Consider the following 24968-nt stretch of genomic DNA (forward strand, 5'->3'; position numbering starts at 1 on the left):
TGTCGGTCCACCTTTTGCAGCTATTACAGCTTCAACTCTTCTGGGAAGACTGTCCACAAGGTTGAGGAGAGTGTTTATAGGAATTTTTGACCATTCTTCCAAAAGCGCATTGGTGAGGTCACACACTGATGTTGGTCGAGAAGGCCTGGCTCTCAGTCTCCGCTCTAATTCATCCCAAAGGTGTTCTATCAGGTTCAGGTCAGGACTCTGTGCAGGCCAGTCAAGTTCATCCACACCAGACTCTGTCATCCACGTCTTTATGGACCTTGCTTTGTGCACTGGTGCACAGTCATGTTGGAAGAGGAAGGGGCCCGCTCCAAACTGTTCCCACAAGGTTGGGAGCATGGAATTGTCCAAAATGTTTTGGTATCCTGAAGCATTCAATGTTCCTTTCACTGGAACTAAGGGGCCAAGCCCAGCTCCTGAAAAACAACCCCATACCATAATTCCTCCTCCACCAAATTTCACAGTTGGCACAATGCAATCTGAAATGTACCGTTCTCCTGGCAACCTCCAAACCCAGACTCGTCCATCAGATTGCCAGATGGAAAAGCGTGATTCATCACTCCAGAGAACGCGTCTCCACTGCTCTAGAGGCCAGTGGCGGCGTGCTTTACACCATTGCATCCGACGCCTTGCATTGCACTTGGTGATGTGTGGCTTGGCTGCAGCTGCTCGGCCATGGAAACCCATTCCATGAAGCTCTCTGCGTACTGTACTTGGGCTAATCTGAAGGTCACATGAAGTTTGTAGCTCTGTAGCAATTGACTGTGCAGAAAGTCGGCGACCTCTTTGCACTATGCGCTTCAGCATCCGCTGACCCCTCTCCGTCACTTTACGTGGCCTACCACTTCGTGGCTGAGTTGCTGTTTTTCCCAAACGCTTCCATTTTGTTATAATAGAGCTGACAGTTGACTGTGGAATATTTAGGAGCGAGGAAATTTCACGACTGGATTTGTTGCACAAGTGGCATCCTATGACAGTTCCACGCTGGAATTCACTGAGCTCCTGAGAGCGGCCCATTCTTTCACAAATGTCTTGTTTCACAGTCTGCATGCCTGAGTGCTTGAATTTATACACCTGGGGCCAGGCCAAGTGATTAGAACACCTGATTCTGATCATTTGAATGGGTGAGCGAATACTTTTGGTAATATAGTGTATGTTTACTTTGACTGATTAAAATTTGTCAGCCAAAGGTATCCACGACTCAGGATGAGAGGCCTCCGATACAAGAACCATGGTTTTACCAGTACGCTGAAGCCCACAGCTTAGCTTGTGAACACTACGTCCCATGCATAAATTCAGCAAAAGTTTACTTACCTCGGCTGACACTTTGCTACAGATCAAATGATAAATCAGATTAATGTTTCTTTAAGAGGTGCAACTGGAAATTAATAATTAAGTTTACATCGTCTGTTCATATTTTAAACACCATAACAAGCCTAAGCTCACATAGCAAAGTTAATTCACCACCACGATTGTGTTCAGTGTTAGAGTAATGCACGTCTGTGTCTACAAAATGAAAACAGTACCACAACCGCGACCCCTTGCTACAATTAACGACGTTAATAAACGGTTGTGGACACAGTGGTGTTAATGTTAACATTATAGAAAAGACAGTAGGCCAGTTTGAAGGAAAAATTACACTCTAAATCTATGTTCAAAAAGAGTTTAGCCATAGTGTCCTAAAATGACTGAACCATCATCCTCCATGAGCAGTGGCACATTCTTACCAGCAATTAGTTAATGCTTGTGTATTTGCTGTGTGGTCTCATCTGTCTCTCGTCCTGCAGTGGATGAGCTGATAAAATGAACTACAGCATCACCCTGTGGACGGGTACATGGATTACAAGCTGCCTGTCAGATGCATCAACTATTACTGTAAACTCTAGGGAGATGAACACATGTTTAATAAAACCTTCTATGTTGGCATTTGTTCTGTTGTATTATTCAAGTGGAAACTTTCAAGAGGACGATCCATGAGAGGAAAATACAAAACTTCAGTCATTGTAATGAGCACTGTTCGTAAAAGTACAGTGGTGGCTATATTTATTTGAACACTTGGCATATTTGAGAGGTCATCAGTATGGTCTATATACTGTACAATAGAACCATCATGATATTTAGGTAATTTTCCTTACAAACAACAAGCTAGGCCTATTCACCGTCAATGGCACAGACTCATGTTCCTTCACAGAAGAAGCCAAATTAGTTGTGAAATCACTGTCAGGTTAAACTGATGGTGATGCAAGGCTCTTAGGACACAGCTGTCTGAATCGTTTGAATGTACAAGGCCTATCCTGCTCATCAACACCACAATGTGCAACAGCGTCTTCAAGAACTGTGCATCAGAAACTGGGTGAAGAAGGACTTGTTGGCAAGAAAGGAACAAAGAAACCATTATTGCAAGAGCAAAAAAGAAAAGTGCAAAAGAATACAATAAATGGACAAAGGAAGATCGGTGTAAAGTGTTGTGGACTGATGAGTCCAATTTTGAACAACTATCTGCATGGTTCCTGAACATTATGAAATGAAATCATGTTTGGAGGCAAAAAAAAGTCAGTGTTTTCAGATCTTTCAGGTGTTCTAATCATTTTGGCCACCACTGTATGTAGGGTAGACTTTTAAGAAACAGGCAAATAATACTCATTAAAATCAAGAGACATGACACAAACTTACAGAGATGCTTGTTTCAATGCTTCAGGCTTTTAATTTTGCAGAAAAACAACAGTAAAGATGAGTTCATTGTGTAGAAGGAAGTTTTGCTAACAGCGTTCTTTACATAACACACTCAGTCTGTTCTTAGAAATAGGCACAAAGCCTCTGAGACGACCCAGCTTCTGTTTATTTGACTTGTCGCTTCACTCCTTTAGTTGCGTTACAGCGATAGAAGAAATATAAAGAGGCTCCAGAGTGATTAGCTTAAGAAATAAGAGCATGAAAACACAAACATCAGCACTCATCCACCAGTGTTTGTGACAGATTCTTCTGTTTCAGGATTCATCATATTTTCTTGGCGCAGACAGATGGACGTTGTGCATGACACTCGACATCATCCCAGCCCTTGTTCCCTGCAGGTACGAAATAAAAAAAAAAAAGAAATCGGTCCATCAGCACACCAACTAAAACCTGATACTGACTACGTTTACATAGACACTATTCCCTTATTTCAATTGAATAATTCTAATTTATGTATGTACATTGATACTAAATGAAATGACTTGATCAAGTATTTCCATTAATGATCACTAACAGATGTTTCTCACTCAATCGACTGTTTTCTTTTACCATTTATCAGTTAAAACAGTCACACATTCAGTTTTCAAGAGAAATTAGGATTTACCTCCATAATTCATTTGAATGCAGTGCTGCCGGTTATCGGGATTGGGATGTTCACCAGACCAGTTTGTATAGTTGAAAGATGTCCCATCACTCCACAGCCAGGACCCGTGCTAAGACACAGATTTAAATAGATTCAGAATTAAAAAATATTTCCAGAAATACAAACACAGGGCCTTGTGCAGTGATGGAAACTCAAATTTATATCATATTTTCTCAATAGCTTTTAAAAAAGAAAAGATTGGTTTACAGATGTAGCAGATATTATTAAAAATCCAAATGGTTGAAAAAAAAAATATATGTCACTGGCATTACAGGAAAATATAAAAACCTGCAAAACATGAGTTACACTGTGAATGTGGTGTCAGCAGAGGGCATTCACAGTAACTGAAATAAAAATATGCTGCATGAAGATAGATGACAACTGGAGGAGGATAGGAGGAGGTGGTGGACACAAACTAAAATAATTTATTCATGTGAAATGATGAACTAAATACCTCTTGAGCATCACTGCCTCCAATCCATGTTTCTTTATCTGCACCAGTGCTCATCTTTATCATCCTCTGGATCTCATGGTACTCGAAGACATCATGGATCGATGCAAGGTTTCCTTCCAGGGACTGACAGTTTTTCTGCAGTGGAGATAAACAGAGATAAATGAGAGTTGTCAAAGCAATAGCAGGACTCACAACCAAAAGGATGCAAGACATAACAATATAAACTCAGTGATTACCTCAGCTCTAACCCAAGTCATGGTTTTTGGAATGTAGAGGAAACAGCGTCCATTGTATTCAAACCAACCAAGACAATGTAAGGAACTCTTGATCAGGCGACTCTTTGCTGAAAACATTCTCCAGTTAAAGGTTCAATATATAGACTTTTATTGAAGTATAATATAATAATGAGAGTCTTTGTCGAGGGTAAATTGAATCTGATGAGTTGTCAGTTGTCCATTCTAAACTAGTGATCAAGACTTTCTGGGAAGCTAAACGCCAACACTAGTCTGACTGAAAAGGATGACAGCAACAACATGCATCAAATGTCAGTAGAAATCTTTGAGAAATACCCACTGACCAGTTTGAATATCACTGGACTTTGCTTCTGGAGGAGCTGGAAGAGCTTTTCACAGCATTCATTAACTACCGTAACGAGTCTCATGTCACTGTATGCAGACTATGCTTCATGATATACTCACCATCAGCTCCAGTCAGAGTCATCACGACACAAACAATCACCATCACTGGCAGCGTCTTCATTGTGGAGATGATGCTGATTTCTAGCTTCAGTCAAGAGAACCAGACATGTTGGAAATATTTAACACCCACATGATGAACATTCAATAAAGGAAAAGACAATAAGAGTTGGTAGCAAACCTGTTGCAGAGTGATCCTCTCTTCTTCCTACTCTGTGCTAGCCTGAAGCTACAACCTTTCAAGATAAGTGACAGCTCTTAAATACAGTTACTTATCTCATCATCTTTCACTAAATGAGGAAGTGACACAGGCAGAGCCATACCATTATCAGATGACAAAGAATGGTCAGGACACCAAATGTACAATCTACACAAATCAAAAGTTTGTTAACCCACACTGTTTATGTTATGTAAATGATTAAACATCCATAAACTTGCAGAGTCACAATTATTGAAGTATTGTGTCCTGTACATTCTTGTCTCATTCTCAGGAATTTCCCTCAAATTTGGCACAAACATTTTCTTACAGTGAAGGAGGAGCGGATTCAAATTTGAGCGCCAAAGTTCAGAAAACACGCTGCTGACCACAACTCACCCACCCCATAGCAATGACACTCCTTGATGGCAGCAGCCATCCCCAGCAGGATGCAGCCTGACACAGGCATGCACACAAAAAAAAAACATGAAGAACAGCACAAGGTGTTGACCTGGCCTCCAAATTCACTAGATCCCAAACTGATCAAGTATCTGTGGGATGATCCACAGAGGCCCCTCCCCTCAACCCATTGGACGCAAAGGCCCCCCACTAATAAGAGGTGGAGTACAGGACGCTGTGGAGTGGTCCCAGGCAAACCACCTACTCCTGAATGTGGACAAGACCAAGGAGCTGGTCATTGATTTCAGGAGGAAGAGGACACCAGCAGAGCCCATCACCATCCAGGGTCTGGAGGTGGAAATAGTGGACCACTAGAAGTACCTGGGAGTCCACATGAACAGCAGACTGGACTGGAGGGACAACAGCAATGCTGCGGACAAGAAGGGCCTGAGTAGACTCTATTTCCTGAGGAATCTCAGCTCTTTTAATATATAGACTTCCAACCAGTGTGTACGTTGCTGTGGTTTGTTGGGGGAGCAGCTCCAGCAGAAAGGACATAAGTAGGATCGACAGATTGATCCAAAAGGCTGGTCATGTTATTGGCAGTGAGTTGGAGACGTTTGTCTCAGTGAGGGACAGGAGGACACTGGACAAACTGCTCTCCATCATGGACAATCCATCTCATCCACTACACCAGACTATAGAGGGACAGTGGAGCTCATTCTCCAACAGACTGATCCAGCTCCACTCCCACAGTGAACGCTACAAGATGTCATTCTTACCACTCTCAGTTCAGCTGGACAACAACAAGATAACTCCATGTTATTAACGTTAATGGACACTATTGCACCTTACTATCATTCCTATGTATATAATATATATTCTTCAGTCTGTGTTTGTTGTACATTTGTTCATATGATAATTCTCTACATTTTATTCAGCTTTACAGTTAAGGTTATTCTGGGAATGGTTACTATTGGGTCTGATGGATTCATATGAACAAACACTTGTTGCAAAATCAACAGCAGTCAAGTTACAATAAAACAATAAAACAATCAATCAACCCTCCCTCAAGAAATACACTGGAAATTGCTGTGTTTACTGATTATTTGGATTAACAGATATCTGACCCATCTTTACTACTTTATACTCTGTAAACAGCATCACTGGAAAAATGTCAAACTAAACAGAGACTTTGTCACATGAGCTGTTCTCCGACCACATCTGCTTTGCAGTCCAAGTTTTTTGTTGTTGTTTTTTCAGTGTTGGACTAAAAACATCACAAAATGAAAGCATTACCAGGCTCATATTCTGATAAGAATTAAGTTTGGCTATGCTAGGCTACAGATGAGTAGGACAGGAAACTGATCCACAGCTAACATGAGTAAACAATAAGATAAATCATCCAGTTGTACTTTACATTAACACATTAACATCAGTTTGGAGGCTTGCTGCAGCTCATTCTATAAAATGAAATATTGATTTATAGTCAAAGCTCAAAGCTGCAACCTTCGCTGAATTAAACACCAATGATCTTTTTTTAAAGGGAATGAAACTCAGATGAAATTACTTTTCAGTGATGAATATTATGTTGATATATTGATACTGATTAACTCTCCTATTATGTTTGGGGTCAATATGACTACCATTTAATGTTTAACGTCTCTAAATCATTTTGTTTTTGTTTTTTGCTTTATATTTAATGACTTTTCCTAATTTAATGGGGTCAACATGATGCCCATGTGTACCCATGTTGCTTGCATCAATGTTCTTTGGGGTTAATTTAACCCCAGGTTCTTTTAGCTGTATAAAACATATAAAAAATATCAACATTTTACACACATTTGTTATGGTTGTTTTGGATGATACCTAGGTCACTATAACATGCAATTGTACAATATTCAAAAAGGGGGCAGGAAGATATTAAACGTTATCGTAAACTGATGCATTTCACTCACCACGTCTTTGTTGTCTGTCTCACCGGAGTGCATGGGCAGCTATCAGCTCTGGCCACAGTGACGTCGGTCGCGTCAGTCACCTGGACCGGTACTTACGTGGCCTACGTTAAGTGGCTCAAGAATTTGAACAAGTGGATAGCTGGTTGACCGTTGAAAGTCCGCTGTTGCAAGATTTAACTTTAAAATTTCAGATCAACCGGATATTGTGATATCCGTCCTGTTTCGACTAGAACGCTATTGTTAATTTTTATTGACATCGATAATATATCATAAGAATATTTAATTTATTTATTTTTATTAAATCTGTGATGTTAAACAACAACTCACTTAAAAATATCTAAAACTTAACTTTCAGGGTGGGATGAGACGGGCCTTACATTATGTGGCCCAGAGGTCTAATTTGATATGTGGGCCAAATACTGCACTCCACAAGTGGCCCACATCTGTCTGCCAGAGTCAAGACAGTGCCGCCTTTGCCGCATCTGGGCCATGTCCGGTTCACATGCTGTATGCTAGTGCCGAGTGAACGCCACCTGTGCCGGCTTCAAGCCAGATCTGGGCCAAATGTCTCTGCTATGTGGGATAGTTCGCTCAACATAGGGCTGCTGAATTTCTCTTGGTGCTCTGTGTGCTCTATCTTTCTGCTCTCTCTCTTTCAATGTGAGAATGTGTCTGAGACAGAGGACGTTGTCGAGGAGGACCCTGATAATAAGACATCCTCCTCTGTTCAGAATGAGACCCTCAGAGTTGACCCTCCTGTTGTCTCTCAACCACCAGTAAACATGCTACCTTCCAAAAATGGAAAGATGTTATGGTCTAGCTCCCTACTTGAACAACAGGGTAGACTTAGTGCTGCTAATGTCATCAAATGGTTCCAGGCCCCAACTGATATACTGTTTAGCTCTTCACAACACTATCAATGAGAAATGATATACTTGATATAAAAAATTTAGAGGGGGGGTGAGTATATGGGGGCGTTTGGATAGATAGTCCCTGCAGGACCCGTAGTACCTGGTGTTGCTGAAGGGTGAGGGGCTGATCGTGTTCCTATGCTGTTGACAGTGTGCCCTCTGCCTGTCTGCTGTCCTTTTCAAAGTGTGTGAAAAAGGTGTTGAGTTGATTTAGCAGAGAGGTGTAGATGGGGGAGTTGTCTTGTTCTGGATGCCTTGCACATTGAGCGGGGGTTGTTTGCTCTGAAGTTGGCCTCTATCTGCTCATTGTATTTTAACTTTTTTAACGTTTATTCGTGTCTTGGCGCCGTTGTGGGTGGACGCCTGTTGCTGCAGCTCCTGAGTGCGTGCGTGTTTTCTTTCGTCACTTTTTTGTGTTTTTATTTTTGAGGTTTTTTTTGGAGTTATTTTTTTGTAACGGAGGGTTACGCACAGGGGGCATGACCATTGTTTACACTCGCAACCAGCTGTTAGCACTGTGTAAACCTGTATTGCCGCCTGGAGCCAGGCCTGAAATCCCTGAGGAGATACAGAGGAGACGCCGGGGTTGCAGGGCTGGAAAGTGAAGTAAGCGAAGGCAAGAGGAGATATAAGCCTGCCGTTCCTGCGATCATCATGGGGAACGTTCGCTCCCTCGCAGACAAGCTGGACGAACTGGCAGTGCTGAATAACACCCAGAGGGAATTCCGTGAGTGCAGCTTATTGAATTTTATGGAGACATGGCTGCACTCGCACATCCTGGACCACAGCATCGCATCACCTGGCTTTGTGACTGTGAGGGCGGACGGAGACGTCACTATAGCAGTAAGAAGAGTGGAGGCGGGATTGCGCTGTATGTGAATGAGCGTTGGTGTAATCGGAGTGTAGCGGACACATCTGCGTGAAGGAACGTCTCTGTAGCCCAAACGTGGAACTGCTGGCTGTAGGGTTGCGTCCCTATTATTTGCCCTGGGAGTTCACGTCCGCCATAGTGATCACCACCTACATCCCCCCATCAGCTGAGGCCCGTCATATAAATGGGGACTTCAAGCATGTCACCTTGGACAGAACCCTCACAGACTTCACCCAGTATGTGTATTGCCACACCCGTGACAACAAAACCCTGGACCTGCTGTATGGTCTAGGCCTCAATGTCTGGTGGTTCAAAGAGCTTCCTCACAGTGTCCTCAAAACAGTCTTACAAAGACAAAGTAGCCTCCTCAGTCCAACACCACACTGTCTTGTACTGTGGTTTTGATCTGCAGATGAGGGGCCCATAAGCCGGTGTTAAGAACAGGGATAGATGGTCTGAATGTCCAAGGTGTGGGGAGGGTCAGGCTTGCTGGTGTAGACTTGGTCAAGTGTTCTGCCTTTCCTTGTATTGATGTCTACATTTTTATAAAATTTAGGAAGCACCGTCTTCAGACTGGCGTGATTGAAGTCACCAGCTACAATGAAAAAGACATCAGGGTGTTTGTCTTGTTGTCTGCTGATGCTAACATATAGCTAATAGTTATATAGCTATAGTTAATTGCTATGTTAGCATTAGCTCTCTGGTGAACAACAGTGACAAACACAGCGGTGGTTTCCCTGGGCAGATGGAAAGGCCTGCACTTGAGTGAAAGAAATTCCAGGTCAGGACAACAGTGTCTGTACAACGTAGGCACACTCCCCCTCCTCTTTTCTTACCGGTGTCTGAAGTACGGTCGGAACGGCTGAGTCCGGGATGTTTTTATGCAGATACATCTCTGTTATTATTGTTATGCAGCTGTCCATCCGGTGGTTGATAATCTGTAATTTGGTATCGTCCCTTATATTAAGCAGGGAACGGGTGTCGGTGAGAAAAACACTGGGGATCGTGAGGAGCCGCAGGCTCGGATGCCCGATTTTCAATGTCGTTCCCTTTCGGTTTGTCTTTGTCGGCGTATCATCTCCGGGAATGAATCGAACCCTTCCGGAGTCCAGCCAGTCCATTTTCATTTTGTTATGAGTTCAGCTCTAGAGTAAACCGTTCTCATCATACAGCTGCTGACTAAAGGAGAACACCAGGCCGCTGCGACTACTGGCGCCTCCATGACCTATACAGTAGAGGATGGCAAAGTTCACTCTGTCCATCACTAAACACACCAGCTTATTTATTCAGAAACATTCATTTACAAGATAATAAATAAAATCACAATATATACATCGAAGAAAGAACAAATGAGTGAGTAAGAGAGACATGCAGGACGTGGACTCATGATCCAGGACAAAGCAGCGTTCATTGGGACGTGAAACTCACTCATCAACTAAGTGGCTCAGCTTCTTCCTCAGAACTTAACTATAAAAAGTCACAACAATAATCCTTAATGTCTTAATAATCTCCTAACACAGGAGGTCATCATAGGTTTGAACAGGTAAAAAGAAAACAGTTTATGATGGACAGAGTTCTGTGGATTTTACCTTATTATGAATTAGAGTTAATTAATAAGACTTTATAGACTCATTAGAGCCTCATGTGACAACAATGATAGAAACAGCAGTTGTCAGGGAAACAACATGGACTGTGAAAAGCTTTCATTCTTTCATATCTAGGTCTCAGAATATAAAAATCTGATGTATCTGATCAACTAAAGCTTCTGACTGATTTAAATGAAGATCAAGCAGAGTCCAGCTGCTATTGATGGACTTTAATGCAGGTCAGTGTGTGTTGGACTCAGTGTCACATTGTGATTAACTGATGTGTAGTTAGTGTTTAACTCTGAGCTCTGGTCCACACTCAGTAGTTGTTAGTAGGATCCATTCATACTGGTTTGTTGTGAGGATGGAATTAGACTTTCTGAAACCATGAGAGAATAAAGAGACAGACTGATGAGAACAGAGATCCTCTGCTGGGAGTTGTCAGCCTCTCAAACTGTCTCTTGATCCAGTTATTAATGTAGAACTTTTGAACTCTGCATGTAAAACCACAGCAGCAACTTCCTCCTGCTGACTGCACTGCACTGTAGTCTGATCAGATGGTGTGATAGTGGCACTTCTCAGTATAGTGCGGTCTCATTTGGCTGCTCTTAGGGTGTACATTGTGTGAGTTTTGTATCTTGTTGTGAGATATGTTTACAAATAGCAGCAAACTGTTTGTGATCGTCCACTCCTCTGTTTCTCAAACATTTCCACCAGAGGTGTTAAGAAGAGAAAAAAACTGTAAAGACCTGCTGCTGTAAATATGCTGACAGTAATGATGCAGTTTAATAAAGAGGAAAAAATGAACACAATAAGAGTTTAGAGCTAAGAATTTGTTGGTGATTAGACTCTGATGACGAGAATCAACTTCTCAGAGCAATGTCCCAAATGGAGGAAGGAGTCTAGACGTCAGTGGTGGAGCGGAGTTAATAGATCTCTGGAAAGATCTCAGTAAAAGAGTTTGGTTCCTGAATCGTCCTGGTCTCTGTTTCTAGTCCCGGTAATATTGACCAATCATTTCATTTTTGAGCAGGCTTTCGTTACATGCAGGTAAACAGATGACACCTGATGTGTTCCCAGACACCAGATCACTGGTGGAAACTACAGCTAAGACTCTCTGGACAGCCAGAAGGATGAGGTGGCGATGGAGAGGATTCAAACATATTTAATGAACAGAGAGACAGAAAGATCATTGGACAGTTTATTTTAACAGCGTGAGACAAAGAAGATAGAGAAGCAGGAACAGCACACATTCAATAAAGTCCCTACTCCAGGAACAGATCATCCTGACTGAACACAGAACGTTCATTAATGGAACTCTTGTGTATTTTATTTTCCAGACAGTGATCCAGGTGCAGAGAACGTCACTCATGGACAAATAGACATCAGACCAAAAAAGACCTGATGTACAGATGCTCTTTACCTTCAGCTGTTGACACAGCTTCCAGTCTCTAAGCTAAGCTAAGCTAAGCTAAAGCTAAACAGGGCACATTGTGACTCATAGTTCAGACGTGTGAATTAGATAGATCTATTGCCTCTCACAATGAAAGAGAACACGTGTTGATTAATTCCTTTAAAGAGATCAGAGTAACAGAGTGGAATGATGTCAGGATGTTCAACCTGGTCTTAGTTTTACCTAAAACAGATTTGAGCCTTGTCTTCACATGCTGCCTAAAGATACAACTCTGTTATCAAATATTCTTATTATCGATTATACATTATCTTTTCTGTCTTATCAGATGAAAACAGTTTGATCAGATGACATTAAACATGAATCATCCTGTGCTGTGGAGATTGAAGTCACTTTGATAGCAGCAGGATTTCATTCAATGTGGAACAAATGTGAACCAATTTATGTGTATATCATCCACTACTGTTCTGTGAATATTAGGAGTCGGTTTGATGAGATGCTGATGGCATTAGTGCTGATGTGGTTTAAAGAGCTGAGCAGTGAAGCTACCATGGCAGTGGGTTCATGTGTAATACTACTGATGGACACTGGGGCCAGCTTTCATTAGACTCCTAGAGTTTTTTCCACCAGTCAGGGCTCAGAGAGAGTTCCAGTGTGTTGTGGGTGTGCTTGGATTCAATGACATGGTGTTTTGTGTGCACTTGTGTATGTACACTTAGCCATATTCTGACAGGTTGTAAGGTTAGTCTTTCCCAAGGACGTTACACCTGGCGTCACAATCAGATACAGAAATGTTTAGCAGTTGCAACTGAGGAAAAATGGGTGAATGCAAATTCAATGGCCGTTAACAGAGAGAATAGAAGCATTAAGTTTGTAAGGGAGGGAGAAAAGGCTAGACTAGCAGGCATCAGGCATAACACGGAACAACTAAGAGTAGGAGGAGCCTGGGAAATGACGGCGGATTTAAATGAACAGCTGGTTATTCCAGCCGAGATAGCTAGCACCCGACTACGGCCAGATCTGCTGTTGTGGTCTGAGCCAGAGAAAGTAGTGTATTTCATAGAACTCGCTGTCCCATCGGAAGATATAGTTGAGGAGGCTAACGAGCGTAAGGGAGCTAAGTATGCAGAGTTAGCAGCAGACGCAGAGCAGAATGGCTGGAGGGCTCATGTCTGCCGAGTAGAAGTGGGTTGCCGTGGATTTGTGGGAAAATTGGTGATTGCTCTTCTGAACGAGCTGGGCATACGTGGAAAAAGCCAGAGGACTGCGGTATGCAACATGTCCCGGGCAGCAGAGAGAGAGAGCGAGTGGCTCTGGTAACGTAGGAAGCATGCTGGCTTCTTTAGTGTGTTTGCAAATCATGATAGATGTCGTAGATCGGTTCGTGGTTCAGTCCGCATCAATGGGGCAAACCATGGTAGATTTGTTTGTTTGGGTCGGGATTCATAAAAGGACAAGGCTAATTATTGAAATATTATTAGTTGTTGATAGTCACTGAATGGTGAGGAAAACTGGGTTTTACAGTGGCGGCATTGGGGGGGGGGGGGGACTCCAGGACACTGGAATTCACTGTTAAGCCTTCTCGAGGTGTCATGGGCCTAACTTAACAAAACATTGATGAAAGGAGGTGCCCACTTGAAAACCCCAATGACATGCTGCGTACTGCTGTTGACTAGGCCAGGTATCTGATGTCTTCATGTTGGTTGGTTGAGATGTTTCTTTGTTTGGTTAGCTGCTGAGCGGGACATACCAGCTGCATTTGGTTAGCTTATATTTCACAAGGTTTGAAGTATCCTCTGCTACTCTGTGGGCCTACAAGCCAGCAGTATTTATTTAGTTCATTTAGATTGTACGTTAATCGTCATATCACATGACCATAGGTTTGGTAGGGTTTCTCAGTTGGACAGGGCCTCTAAATGTGGAGGAGAGACCAGTCACAACTGAGAGATACACACACACGGCTGTCAGCAGCGAGAGAACTTCGGTACGCCTGCGAACGACAGAGAAATATATGTATAGGTTGTGATATCAATAAAGAAACTAGAAGTCATCGCTGTCCGAGTGATTATCTGTTGAAGAACCCACAGTGGCATCTTAGTACGGCACATTGGCCAATGTGAGAGACTGGTCTCTCCTCCAGGTCCAACACGCTACTGTGTTAAAAGGAGAGAGTGATTAGTCTAACAGGATGCAGGTATGCCAATCACTCTCACCTGGTGCTGCTCTCCTGAGCCCTCTCCACACGTCTCTCCTGCAGCTGATGCACCACGCCCCCTCCACAGTCAGGTTCGCAGACGGCGGGATGTAAACAGTGACGGCAATAACATGGGGAATTTCCCTCGGCAGGAAATACGGCCTGAGCCCCACAGCCAGCAGTTCGATATCAGGGCAGCAGACTTGTTCCTTGATGGTGATGCGGTTTGGGTTACACCACCTGTTGTTGACAAAGATGGCAAGCCCGCCTCCTTTCCGCTTACCACTTGCCGTGATGTCCCGATCTGCCTGGACAGTCTGGAAGCCGTTGATGGTGGCATTCTGGTCAGGGATGTCACGGTGCAGCCACGTCTCCGTAAAGCACATGATGCTGCACTCACGAAACTCCCGTTGGGTCTTGACTAACGCTTCCAGCTCACCCATTTTGTTAGCCAGCGAGCGGTCATTTCCCATGATAACGGAGGGAAGACACGGCTTAAATCTCTTTCTCTCCCTCCTCGCCGCTGCCTTCTTCTGCCTCGTCCTCCATCCCCTACCTCTTCTCCCCCGTCGTTTTCTCTTTATTTCCTCGGGGATGAGGTCTGTGGTGTAGCCATGATCTGTGACGGCTTGTCTCAGGTCAAACAGCTGATCCCGACTGTAAACAATGGCTGCGTCCCGTTGTTGTCCGAAAGCAGAATGGTCTCCAAACAACAGTCCATTTGTGACCAGGATAGTGAATAAAAGTCCTGTGAGAAGCATCTTTGTAAAACAAAGAAACTAACAAATATGCTGTATATTTGCGTGCTAAACAAGAAAAAGTTTCGAAGAAATATTTACAAAAGTTAGAAAGTCGGTCGGGAGCACCAGCAACAAGCGGCCACATCACCATCAAGGAACATGTCTGCTGCCCTGATATCGAACTGCTGGCTGTGGGGCTCAGGGCGTATTTCCTGCCGAGGGAAATTACCCATGTTATCGCCGTCACTGTTTACATCCCACCATCTGCGAACCCGACAGTGGCATGTGACGTCACTCACGCCGCAAAACTGCAGACCAAACATCCGAATGCGCTGATAGTAGTCTCTGGTGATTTCAATCATGTCCCTATGATAAATACACTGACTAATTTTACTCAGTATGTTGACTGCATCAAGTCGGCGCCTGTGCACACTTGTCATTTATTTGATTTTGATTGTTCACCTGATCAGTGACTTCATGTTTTCAGCTCAGTGGCTTCCAGGTTGTGTCTTGACGTTTGTCTTTTTGTCATTTTCCTGGACAGTTCAAAACACAACTAAAGTGCAGAGAGTGTCTTTGTGGAAGCATGTGTGTTTTACAGATGATACAGTTTAGACTAACTTAACCAGACTGGATCTGAGGCCTGTTTTGAATTTGTTAGAAGACCTGGAATCCTACAACTGTGTCTCATTTTGTTTTATCTCTGTGTGTCTGTGTTCAGAGTTTTCACCAGAGTCAGCAGTCGTCTACTCCTTAGTCCACCGGTCCAACCGCTGATGTCCAGCTGCTGGACTCTGACTGGTCCCCTCAGCCCCTCAGACCACAGTACAGCTCTGAAAAACATGTTCATTTGTATACAACTTCAAAATAACGGCATATTTACAACATGTACTGCAGTGATATATATTATAGTTTTCTGCTCTTTCAGTGTTTCACTATTGACTTATTGTCATCAATTTATTTCTGTTTATTTCTAATGATAACATCCAGTTCTTTTATATCTCCAGTAATGTACTAACTCAGTGACTTGTATTTTATTTGTGATTTTTTTTTTTACTCTGCTCTCGTCACCGCAGCAACGGTCTGGTTTCTCTGCAGGATCAATAAACTTTGGTCTTATTTGTTGTTTTGTTCTTGTGTGGTTCTGTGGTTTCCACCGCGATGTCAGGTGGACTATCTGACTTGTTCTGTTTTGGTTATGGCTGAGTGATACACAGCTCTCTGCAGAGCAGAAAAAATCTGACCTGTCGTCTGATCAGATGGTGTGATAGTGGCACTTCTCAGTATAGTGTGGTCTCATTTGGCTGCTCTTAGGGTGTATCTTGTTGTGAGATGTGTCAGCTTTTACAAATAGCAGCAAACTGTTTGTGGTCGTCCACTCCTTTGTTTCTCAAACATTTCCACCAGAGGTGTTAAGAAGAGAAAAAAACCTGTAAATATGCTGACAGTAATGATGCAGTTCAATAAAGAAAGAGGAAAAAATTAACACAGTAAGAGTTTAGAGCTAAGAATTTGTTGGTGATTAGACTCTGATGATGAGAATCAACTTCTCAGAGCAATGTCCCAAATGGAGGAAGGAGTCTATACGTCAGTGGTGGAGCAGAGTTAATAGATCTCTGGAAAGAGTTTGGTTCCTGAATCGTCCTGGTCTCTGTTTCTAGTCCCAGTAATATTGACCAGTCATGTGTGAGCAGGCTTTGGTTACATGCAGGTAAACGGATGATACCAGGGGCCCATTGCACAAAACTAGGATAAGGGATTAAGCCAGGATATCTTGGTTATCCTGGCTCAACTCATCCATGATCCGGTTGCACAAAAGCGGGATAGGGGGCAGTAGGATATGTTATGGTATAAGTTACCATGGAGATTTATTCTGTGGAGCTAACCTACATATGTGCTAAGTCTGCTTAGAGACATTATCTGCTTAGAGACATTATCTGCTATGAGACATTATCTGCTTAGAGACATTATCTGCTATGAGATATCTGCTAAGATTTCAATTTAAGTCGCCGCTACAACACGTTGCACAAAGCTAAATACGAGAAGTATATTGAAGCTGCAAGGTCTGCTATCGTAGCGGACCTTAAATCAAAAGTACGCAAACAACAGCGACTTTTTACCAGTGCCCACTACTGATAGTGGTGAGGTATAGTGGGTATACAGGGAAAATGTTAAACTCTTTCTTTGTGTAAAAATGCACGAATTAATAAAAAAAGAAAATCACAGTAAGTGGTCAATAAAATACACATCCCATATAAATATAAATACACATCAAAGTGTAACATTATGTTCCTTTATTGAATAAGGATAAATCAAAACAGGTAAACCATCAGCTCCTTTCAAAACTGAAGTCACACAGTGACGCTACAAGATAGAAAGCACAGAATCAAAGCATATTATACAACACAAGGATAAATACACATTCAAAGGTCTGTATATAAAACACCCCGCATGTCTGCACACTGAAATAAATGCAGGACAAATCCATACACATCAAATGAACAGACAAATGAATGGATGCAGTAGCCTCCCTGCAAGCTTGTATACACACAGTATAAAGCACAAACATCATAAGAGGCCAAATCAATCTAAATTTAAAAAAAAAAAAAAAAAAAAACACACAAACACAAATTCCTCTGCCATTGCAGGATATATTTAACTGAAATTTAAAGCATGCATATTAACTAACATAATTTAACACATATTGGTCCCTCACCAGCCGACCACTGTCGTCATCAGGGAAGATTGCAGGATTGTCCCGGTCCATGGCTGGTGGCACTCTGGGGGCCCTCTCCTTCCTCAGGCAGGCCACATTGTGGAGGACAGCACAAGCCACAGTAATGTCACATGCCATTTGTGAAGACACTGAAAGTGTGCCTTCAGGAGGCCAAAGGTCATTTCAGCTCTGGCCCTGGTCCTGGCATGGGCATGGTTGTAGGCCTGCTGTGGTTCCTGGGGGTCTGTGAATGGTGTCAGGAGAAAAGGCCGGCAGGCATACCCCCTGTCTCCCGGCAACACACCAGAGAATTCACCTGTCAACACAAAATCTCATCATTACAACCTCATAAACAGAGTGACATTCTTGACACAGCCATGATGTAAAAAGTGGTTATTAATAGGGGTTGTGTAGCTCACCTTGTGATCGGCGCTGATAGATTTCAGAGGTCCGAAAGACTCTGGAGTCTCATGGGCACCTGAGGGGGATTTTATCCGGATGTGTGTGCAGTCCAGTGACAATGACATTGGGGAAACCTGTAACACAAAGTAATGAGTATCCTGTTATGACTGTTAACAGTTTTCCTGCAGGGGCGTATTTAGTCATTTGGGGGCCCAAGGCAAACCCAGTCATTGGGGACCTCCACATTCTTGTACTGCACTGACAAAAGTTTTATTCTCACCTCAACACAAGGTCTTCAATGTGGGCAGCAGCGACTAGGTTCAGCCTGGACATTGTTGTATCTTGTGTTACTAAAAAGAGACGACATCACAAAAGATAACAAGGTCAATTATGAGAGCAAACATTTTAACAGTATAATTTTATCAAATTTACCTTTTGTCTTTCTTTCCTTCTCCCTTTTCTCTTTCTGATGTTTTCTTCATCTCCCTTTCTCTGTCTTCCTGTCCCTTTTCTCATTTTTCCTCCTTTGGGTTCTTTCACTTTTTATTTCCTCTCCTCTTGTATAGGGTGACCGTACGTCCGGATTTAGGCCGGACAGTCCAGAATTTAAATGCCTTGTCCGGACGCTTATTTGTCCTCCTTTTTGGAGTTGCACCTGAACGCAACGCTGCATATCGTCCAATGGTGTAAGACTTTCGGTTAAAAAAAAAAAAAAGATTGGTTAAAAATGATAGGCTAAAAGCGGTGTCGCTCAATTCGCTGATTTCTCATTGGTTGAAAATGTAAACAAGCCGTCCCCTGTTGCCATGTGCTAGCTGTGTCACTCATCTCGTTAACTGAATGTTATAACACATGCCGAAAAGACGGACCTCATTTAATGCCGAATGGTCAAAAGAGCACACGTTTGTCAGCAAGAGTAGCAAAGACGATTTGCATGCGTATTGCACACTTTGTCGCTGTGATGTGGACGTTAGCACACAAGGAAAGGCAGCCATTGAAAGGCATGCTAGGTGAAGGTGGATTTTGCTGAGGGCTGAGGCCATGTTGAAGAACAGGATACTGAGGACAGGGACTTAAATCAGTTAAAATACAGGTGGACTGCAGCTGCACACACACATACATAAACACAAATACACTGCAGTAGGGATGCAAGCAATTAATTGATTATCGATTAATTGTCGATACGAAATTACTCGATTAAAATTAATTAATTGCAATTAATTGCAAACACATCTGTCATCAGGCAGCCTATATTTTAAGTTAACTACGACCGTCCAGTCCTGGTCTACTAATGTTATTGTGATAATGTCCCATTTCCCAGTTTAAGGGGGATTATAAATACTGCTAATAGTCCACATGTGACACCTTATTTACTTTTCAGAATTTATTTTATTTATTTTTATTATTCTGCTAAGAGACAGTGCACTAATTTATTTTGTTATCATGTTAAAGTAGCCTACAATTCTTCTATTCAGGAATGTATTTTTTTGTATTTTGTATTTTTTTTATGCTGCTGCTATTAATGTTTCCAATGTCGCAGATGAGAAGCGAGAATTTATTTTCATGTTAGGTAGCCTGTGTAATATTTTGATATTTTCTATTCAGAATATGTTTGATATGCTACCAAAATGTTATTCCCTGCCCTCAATTTAGCTTCTCAGAAAAATTGCCGCTTATCAATTAATCGATCATCGATCGATGAGATGAAACAACTATCGATTAATGAATTACTTGATAATTTGCATCCCTACACTGCAGACATGTCCCCAAAGGACTGAACCACGGTGGAATACAGTGGAATACACTGTGACTTTTCAGTTCAATATTCACCCGTTACATGGTGTTTTTTCTTCTTACTGTCTTTTGTTGTTTACATAAAAAAAGTTCTACATGCTTATTAAGAACTGGAATGTATATTTTTTGCATGTATTTATTTATTTATTCTTATGAAAATTTAATTTGCACATTTAAGGCCATAAATGTTCTGCTTTGTGGCGCTGCACTTTGCAAGACAGATGTATTGAATAAATACAAATACTGTGAACAAATACTTTTCGCCTTCTCAGGAATATTTTTTTCCTCTTCTGTTACACATACATCATGATATATCATAGATAAATTGTCTTGTGATGAACAGAGTATCTCAGAATCACTGTATCATGATACCATCGTTATCATGTATAAAACTGTATTGTCGTGGGGAGTACATTAGAGCAGGGGTTCCCAAACTTTTCCATGCCAAGGCCCCCCAAACAGCATTAGCTTCTGGCCAGGGACCCCCTTTGCAAACCTACAGACAATGCCACAAAATATGTAAAGAAACGTCATCTTTTATAATGTTTCTTACTTTTATTCACTATTCAATAACTATTACATTTGTTTAGCATAAGTGCTGCCTCATATTTTCTGATTTTAGTTGGCCAGGAGTTCTTAGGTTTTTTTTTTGCAGCAGCAGCGTCCTCCACGACAGGGCTGTTGGTCAGTTCCTTCGGTCTCTTTCTTGTCAAAAACCTGTCCATTTTGCGCTAGCTACATGCTAGCTTGAGGAGCAAAGCAGCTTGATAAATGGCGCAAACCGCCAGGTCTACACAGACTATGAGGACATGAACGATGTTTTGACTGGCAGGGAATCAGAACCCTAACCCTAACCCATTTAGATATGACATATTATAAATAATTACGTTTTATGATAATGATTTAAAAAAAAAAACAATTAGATTATATTTTATAATAATGGTTAAAAATAATTCGATTATATTTTTTTCATTTTTCAATTTTTTTTTCTTATCTTCCCTGCAATTGTCTGAGGCCCCCCTAGCGCCCCCTGGCGGCCCCCACTTTGAAAACCACTGCACGAGAGTTGTATGTTGCTATTTTTCTTTCCTTACTAAATGCCGCAAAGTGTACTCCTACTCGTGTACCATCAGGTCATATTTGTTTTCATTGTTGTTGTTTTTTTTTGTTGTTGTTGTTTTTTTCAGGTCATGTCTGTGCATGAGACTTAAAATCACACTAAAATCTGACCTTCCGAGCCTTTGCCTCAGCAAACCTTGGAATGAGTGTGATTCTCCTATTTCCTGAGCTCGATAAAGTCCTTAAAATCTTTCTTTAAGATTATCTAACAAGTGAATCATCTCAACGCTTTCACTCTAAATTGATAAGAACATTAATCAGCATTTAATATAGTTCACCATTTCGACCGCTTTAATACTCACATATTCATGATGAAAAGCGACACTTGTGTCACTCTCCACTTCATCTCCTCCTCGGCTGACACTACCAGCAGTGCGACTACTGGTAGTAACACTGTTACTGTTAGTAGCAGTAACAGTAACAGTAGTAGCACTGCCGTCAGTGTTACTACTGGCAAGAGCGTCTGGTTCTTGCTGTTGTCGAGTACCTAGATTCGGTGTCACTGTGAAAAATGTTGACAGCTTTTGTAGTTTTGGCAAAAAACTGTTTTATTTTCCTCTCGCCTTCTCCTCTTCTCCGCTCCACTCGGATAACTCCGCTTCACTTTTCTCAAACTCAAAACCGCGCCAACAAGTTTGTTTTGGTACCGTGGTTCCTGACTCAAACCTGCACATGCGCAGTAACATGGAATAGTCCATTGCATAAGAAGGGAGGGGGGAGCAGTCAAAACGATCATGATGATAGATTAAGCATTTTTATGTATTTTTAAGCGCACGAATTAAGGCTAAACCAATAACAACTGCTTTCAATCGAAGAAACCTTTATTAATCAGTTTTTATGAGACGTTTGGGGGGCCCCTGAAAATTTCGGGGCCCCAGCCAATTGTCTGTGTTTGCCTAACAGAAGTCCTACCCTGATCGGCCTACAATAGGATAATGGTTGAATCTGATCAAATACAGTAAAAATGTCAAATATCACTACTTTTCTCCTAAATGAAATGCTAACATTGCAGATTGCATGGTTTTATACCGGAATGGCAGTGCGATTAAAAGATGTGGATATAATGTGAGTCTATGGGGAATTTTTGACCACAAAGGTGTCCAGAGGAAATACTATACAAAAAAATACTAATGCAATCAAATTAATTTTATTGCTAATTGTTGACATATTCAAGACTCTAATCACCACCAAAGCCCCGTCCCCTACTTTTTATTTCATGGAAAATAAATCAGTTTTTGTGTATTTTTTGTAAAAACATTTAATACTTCATATTTTCAGACTGGCATTTAAGGGGTTAAAATCCTGAAAACTATTGAAATGTTGGTAGTTTTCAGCAGGTATGAAGTTGTTTAAGTGATTTATGAAAAAAAAAAAAAACAGATACAAAATTTTGATGTATGAGGATTTTATGGCTGTTTTTTGCACATTTGTGTACATTTTTGCCATGAAGGTATCCAGAGGGTGCAAAATGCATCACAAGAGTGACATGTGAGAGGAAAATACACTGGATTTCAAAAAAATTATTAAAAAGACGAGTTCCTGTAGAAATTTATGCAGAGCAAGAGCATCCTGCAGTAAGCCATACTGACCAACAGGTAGAGATGCTCTCTTGAAGACAAAACTGATTCAGTTTATTGACTTCTTCATTTCAAGAACACGACACAGTAATCACTATCAACTACTTTGAACCTTCAAACTGTTTAATGCCTCCTCTCATCAGTCTCTAATCCTGCAGGGGATGAGCTAATAAAATGAACTACAGCACCACCATGTGGACAGATACATGGATTACAAGCTGCCTGTCAGGTGCGTCAACTATTACTGTAAACTCATTTGACTTTTCTTTGATCTATGGAGATGAACACATGTTTAATAGAACCTTCTATGTTGGCATTTGTTCTGTTTTCAAATCAAGACACACAGAGATGCTTGTTTCAATGCTTCAGGCTTTTAATTTTGCAGAACAACAGTAAAGATGAGTTCATTGTGCAGAAGGAAGTTTTGCTAATAGCGTTCTTTTCATAACACATTCAGTCTGTTCTCAGAAAAAGGCACAAAGCCTCTGAGACGACCCAGCTTCTGTTTATTTGACTTGTCGCTTCACTCCTTTAGTTGCGTTACAGCAATAGAAGAAATATAAAGAGGCTCCAGAGTGATTAGCTTAAGAAATAAGAGCATGAAAACACAAACATCAAGGACTCATCCACCAGTGTTTGTGACAGATTCTTCTGTTTCAGGACTCATTCCGTTTTCTTGGTGCAAACAGACGGACGTTGTACATTACACCCCTCGTCATCCCAGCCCCTGTTCGCTGCAATTACCAAAAAAAAAAAAAAAAGAAAATCAGTCCATCAGTTAAAATAATTCTAATTGAACTGTTTACATTTATGCTAAATAAAATAATCTGATATTTGTATTAACAACATTACTAACAAATATTTCTCAGTCAATCAACTTCTACCATTTATCAATTGAACCAGTCACACATTAAGCACTTAAGTATTTACCTGCGAAATTCATTATTAAGCAGCTCTGTGAACCCCCCTGGTTATTGGGCTCTCCAGGATTCCAGTTTAAATATTGGAAAGGTGTCCCATCACTCCACAGCCAGAAATTCTCCTAAAACACAGATTTAAATAGATTCTCAATTTTAAACAGTGATTTCGGAAATACTTGACAAACACTGGTCAATGTGCATCAATTCAAATTGATCTCATATTTTCTCTATATGACTCTTAACAAAGAAAAGATAGATTTATAGGAAAATCTAAAAACCTGCAAAACATTAGTTACACTGTGAATGTGGTGTCAGCAGAGGGCATTCACAGTAACTGAAATAAAAATATGCTGCATGAAGATAGATGACAACTGGAGGAGGATAGGAGGAGGTGGTGGACACAAACTAAAATAATTTATTCATTTGAAATGATGAACTAAATACCTGTTGAGCATCACTGCCTCCAATCCATGTGTCTGGATACCCATTAGTGCTAATCACTATCAGCCTCTGGATCTCATGGTACTCGAAGACATCGTGGACTGACGCAAGGTTTCCACCCAGGGACTGACAGTTTTTCTGCAGTGGAGATAAACAGAGATAAATGAAAGTTGTCAAAGCAATAGCTGGACTCACAACCAAAAGGATGCAAGACATAACAAAATAAACTCAGTGATTACCTCAGCTTCAGCCCAAGTCATGGTTTTTGGAATGTAGAGAAAACAGCGTCCATTGTACTCAAACCAACCAAGACAACGCAAGGACCTCTTGATCAGGCGACTCTTTGCTGAAAACAGTCTCCAGTTAAAGGTTTAATATATAGACTTTCATTCAAACATAATATAATAATGCAAGTATTTGCCGAATATAAATTGAAACTGATGAGTTGTCAGTTGTCTATTAGTAACTATGTTTTGGGATTGAACCATTCTTAACTAGTGATCAAGACTTTCTGGGAAACTAAACGCCAACACTAGTCTGACTGCAAAGGATGACAGCAACAACATGCATCAAATGTCAGTAGAAATCTTTGAGAAATACCCACTGACCAGTTTGAATATCACTGGACTTTGCTCTTGGACGAGCTGGAAGAGATTTTCACAGCATTCATTAACTACTGTAACGAGTCTCATGTCACTGTATGCAGACGATACTCTACGATATACTCACCATCAGCTCCAGTCAGAGTCATCACGACACAAACAATCACCATCACTGGCAGCGTCTTCATTGTGGAGATGATGCTGATTTCTAGCTTCAGTCAAGAGAACCAGACATGTTGGAAATATTTAACACCCACATGATGAACATTCAATAAAGGAAAAGACGATAAGAGTTGGTAGCAGACCTGCTGCAGAGTGATCCTCTCTTCTTCGTTCTCTCTACCAGCCTGAAGCCACAATACTATGACACCTTACTATCATTCCTATGTATATATGTTTTTCACTTGTTGCAAAATCAACAGGAGTCAAGTTTCAACCAACCCTCCCTCAAGAAATACACTGGAAATGGCTGTGTTTGCTGATTATTTGGAAACAGATCTATACTACTTGATACTCAGTAAACAGCATCGCTGGAAAATTGTCAAATTAAACAGAGACTTTGTCACATGAGCTGTTGTCCAACCACAGTTTGCACTCAGG

The 24968-nt window shown here is 41.4% G+C and overlaps 2 protein-coding genes across 2 annotated transcripts; both read right to left on the minus strand.

Annotated features, from left to right (window-relative positions):
- Positions 1 to 2094: 2094 nt before the first annotated feature.
- Positions 2095 to 5354, minus strand: LOC311494153 (ladderlectin-like). The gene is made up of 6 exons (XM_084553062.1): positions 4713 to 5354; positions 4535 to 4619; positions 4073 to 4179; positions 3837 to 3971; positions 3344 to 3452; positions 2095 to 3071 (listed from the first exon to the last, which is right to left on the minus strand). Exons 2-6 carry the CDS (start codon positions 4593 to 4595, stop codon positions 3004 to 3006), a joined length of 480 nt encoding a protein of 159 aa, XP_084409188.1. The 5' UTR covers positions 4596 to 4619; positions 4713 to 5354; the 3' UTR covers positions 2095 to 3003.
- Positions 5355 to 22285: 16931 nt separating this feature from the next.
- On the minus strand, positions 22286 to 24436 carry LOC311485430 (ladderlectin-like). Its single transcript, XM_084540830.1, has 4 exons — positions 24006 to 24436; positions 23770 to 23904; positions 23336 to 23447; positions 22286 to 23139 (listed from the first exon to the last, which is right to left on the minus strand). Exons 1-4 carry the CDS (start codon positions 24024 to 24026, stop codon positions 23069 to 23071), a joined length of 339 nt encoding a protein of 112 aa, XP_084396956.1. The 5' UTR covers positions 24027 to 24436; the 3' UTR covers positions 22286 to 23068.
- Positions 24437 to 24968: the final 532 nt, after the last annotated feature.

Source organism: Chelon labrosus (genome assembly GCF_963514085.1).
Source record: "Chelon labrosus genome assembly, chromosome: 1".
Lineage (NCBI taxonomy): Eukaryota > Metazoa > Chordata > Actinopteri > Mugiliformes > Mugilidae > Chelon > Chelon labrosus.

What these genes read in the sequence shown, in the direction of transcription:
- LOC311485430 (XM_084540830.1), bottom strand. Translation starts at nt 24,026, where the DNA reads ATGACTTGGGCTGAAGCTGAG. An exon ending in TGACTTGGGCTGAAGCTGAG is followed by an intron (nt 23,905 to 24,005) that starts GTAATCACTGAG and finishes TCTCCACTGCAG; the next exon opens with AAAAACTGTCAGTCCCTGGG. An exon ending in GAGGCAGTGATGCTCAACAG is followed by an intron (nt 23,448 to 23,769) that starts GTATTTAGTTCA and finishes TCTGTGTTTTAG; the next exon opens with GAGAATTTCTGGCTGTGGAG.
- LOC311494153 (XM_084553062.1), bottom strand. Translation starts at nt 4,595, where the DNA reads ATGAAGACGCTGCCAGTGATGGTGATTGTTTGTGTCGTGATGACTCTG. An exon ending in TGACTTGGGTTAGAGCTGAG is followed by an intron (nt 3,972 to 4,072) that starts GTAATCACTGAG and finishes TCTCCACTGCAG; the next exon opens with AAAAACTGTCAGTCCCTGGA. An exon ending in CATTCAAATGAATTATGGAG is followed by an intron (nt 3,072 to 3,343) that starts GTAAATCCTAAT and finishes TCGTACCTGCAG; the next exon opens with GGAACAAGGGCTGGGATGAT.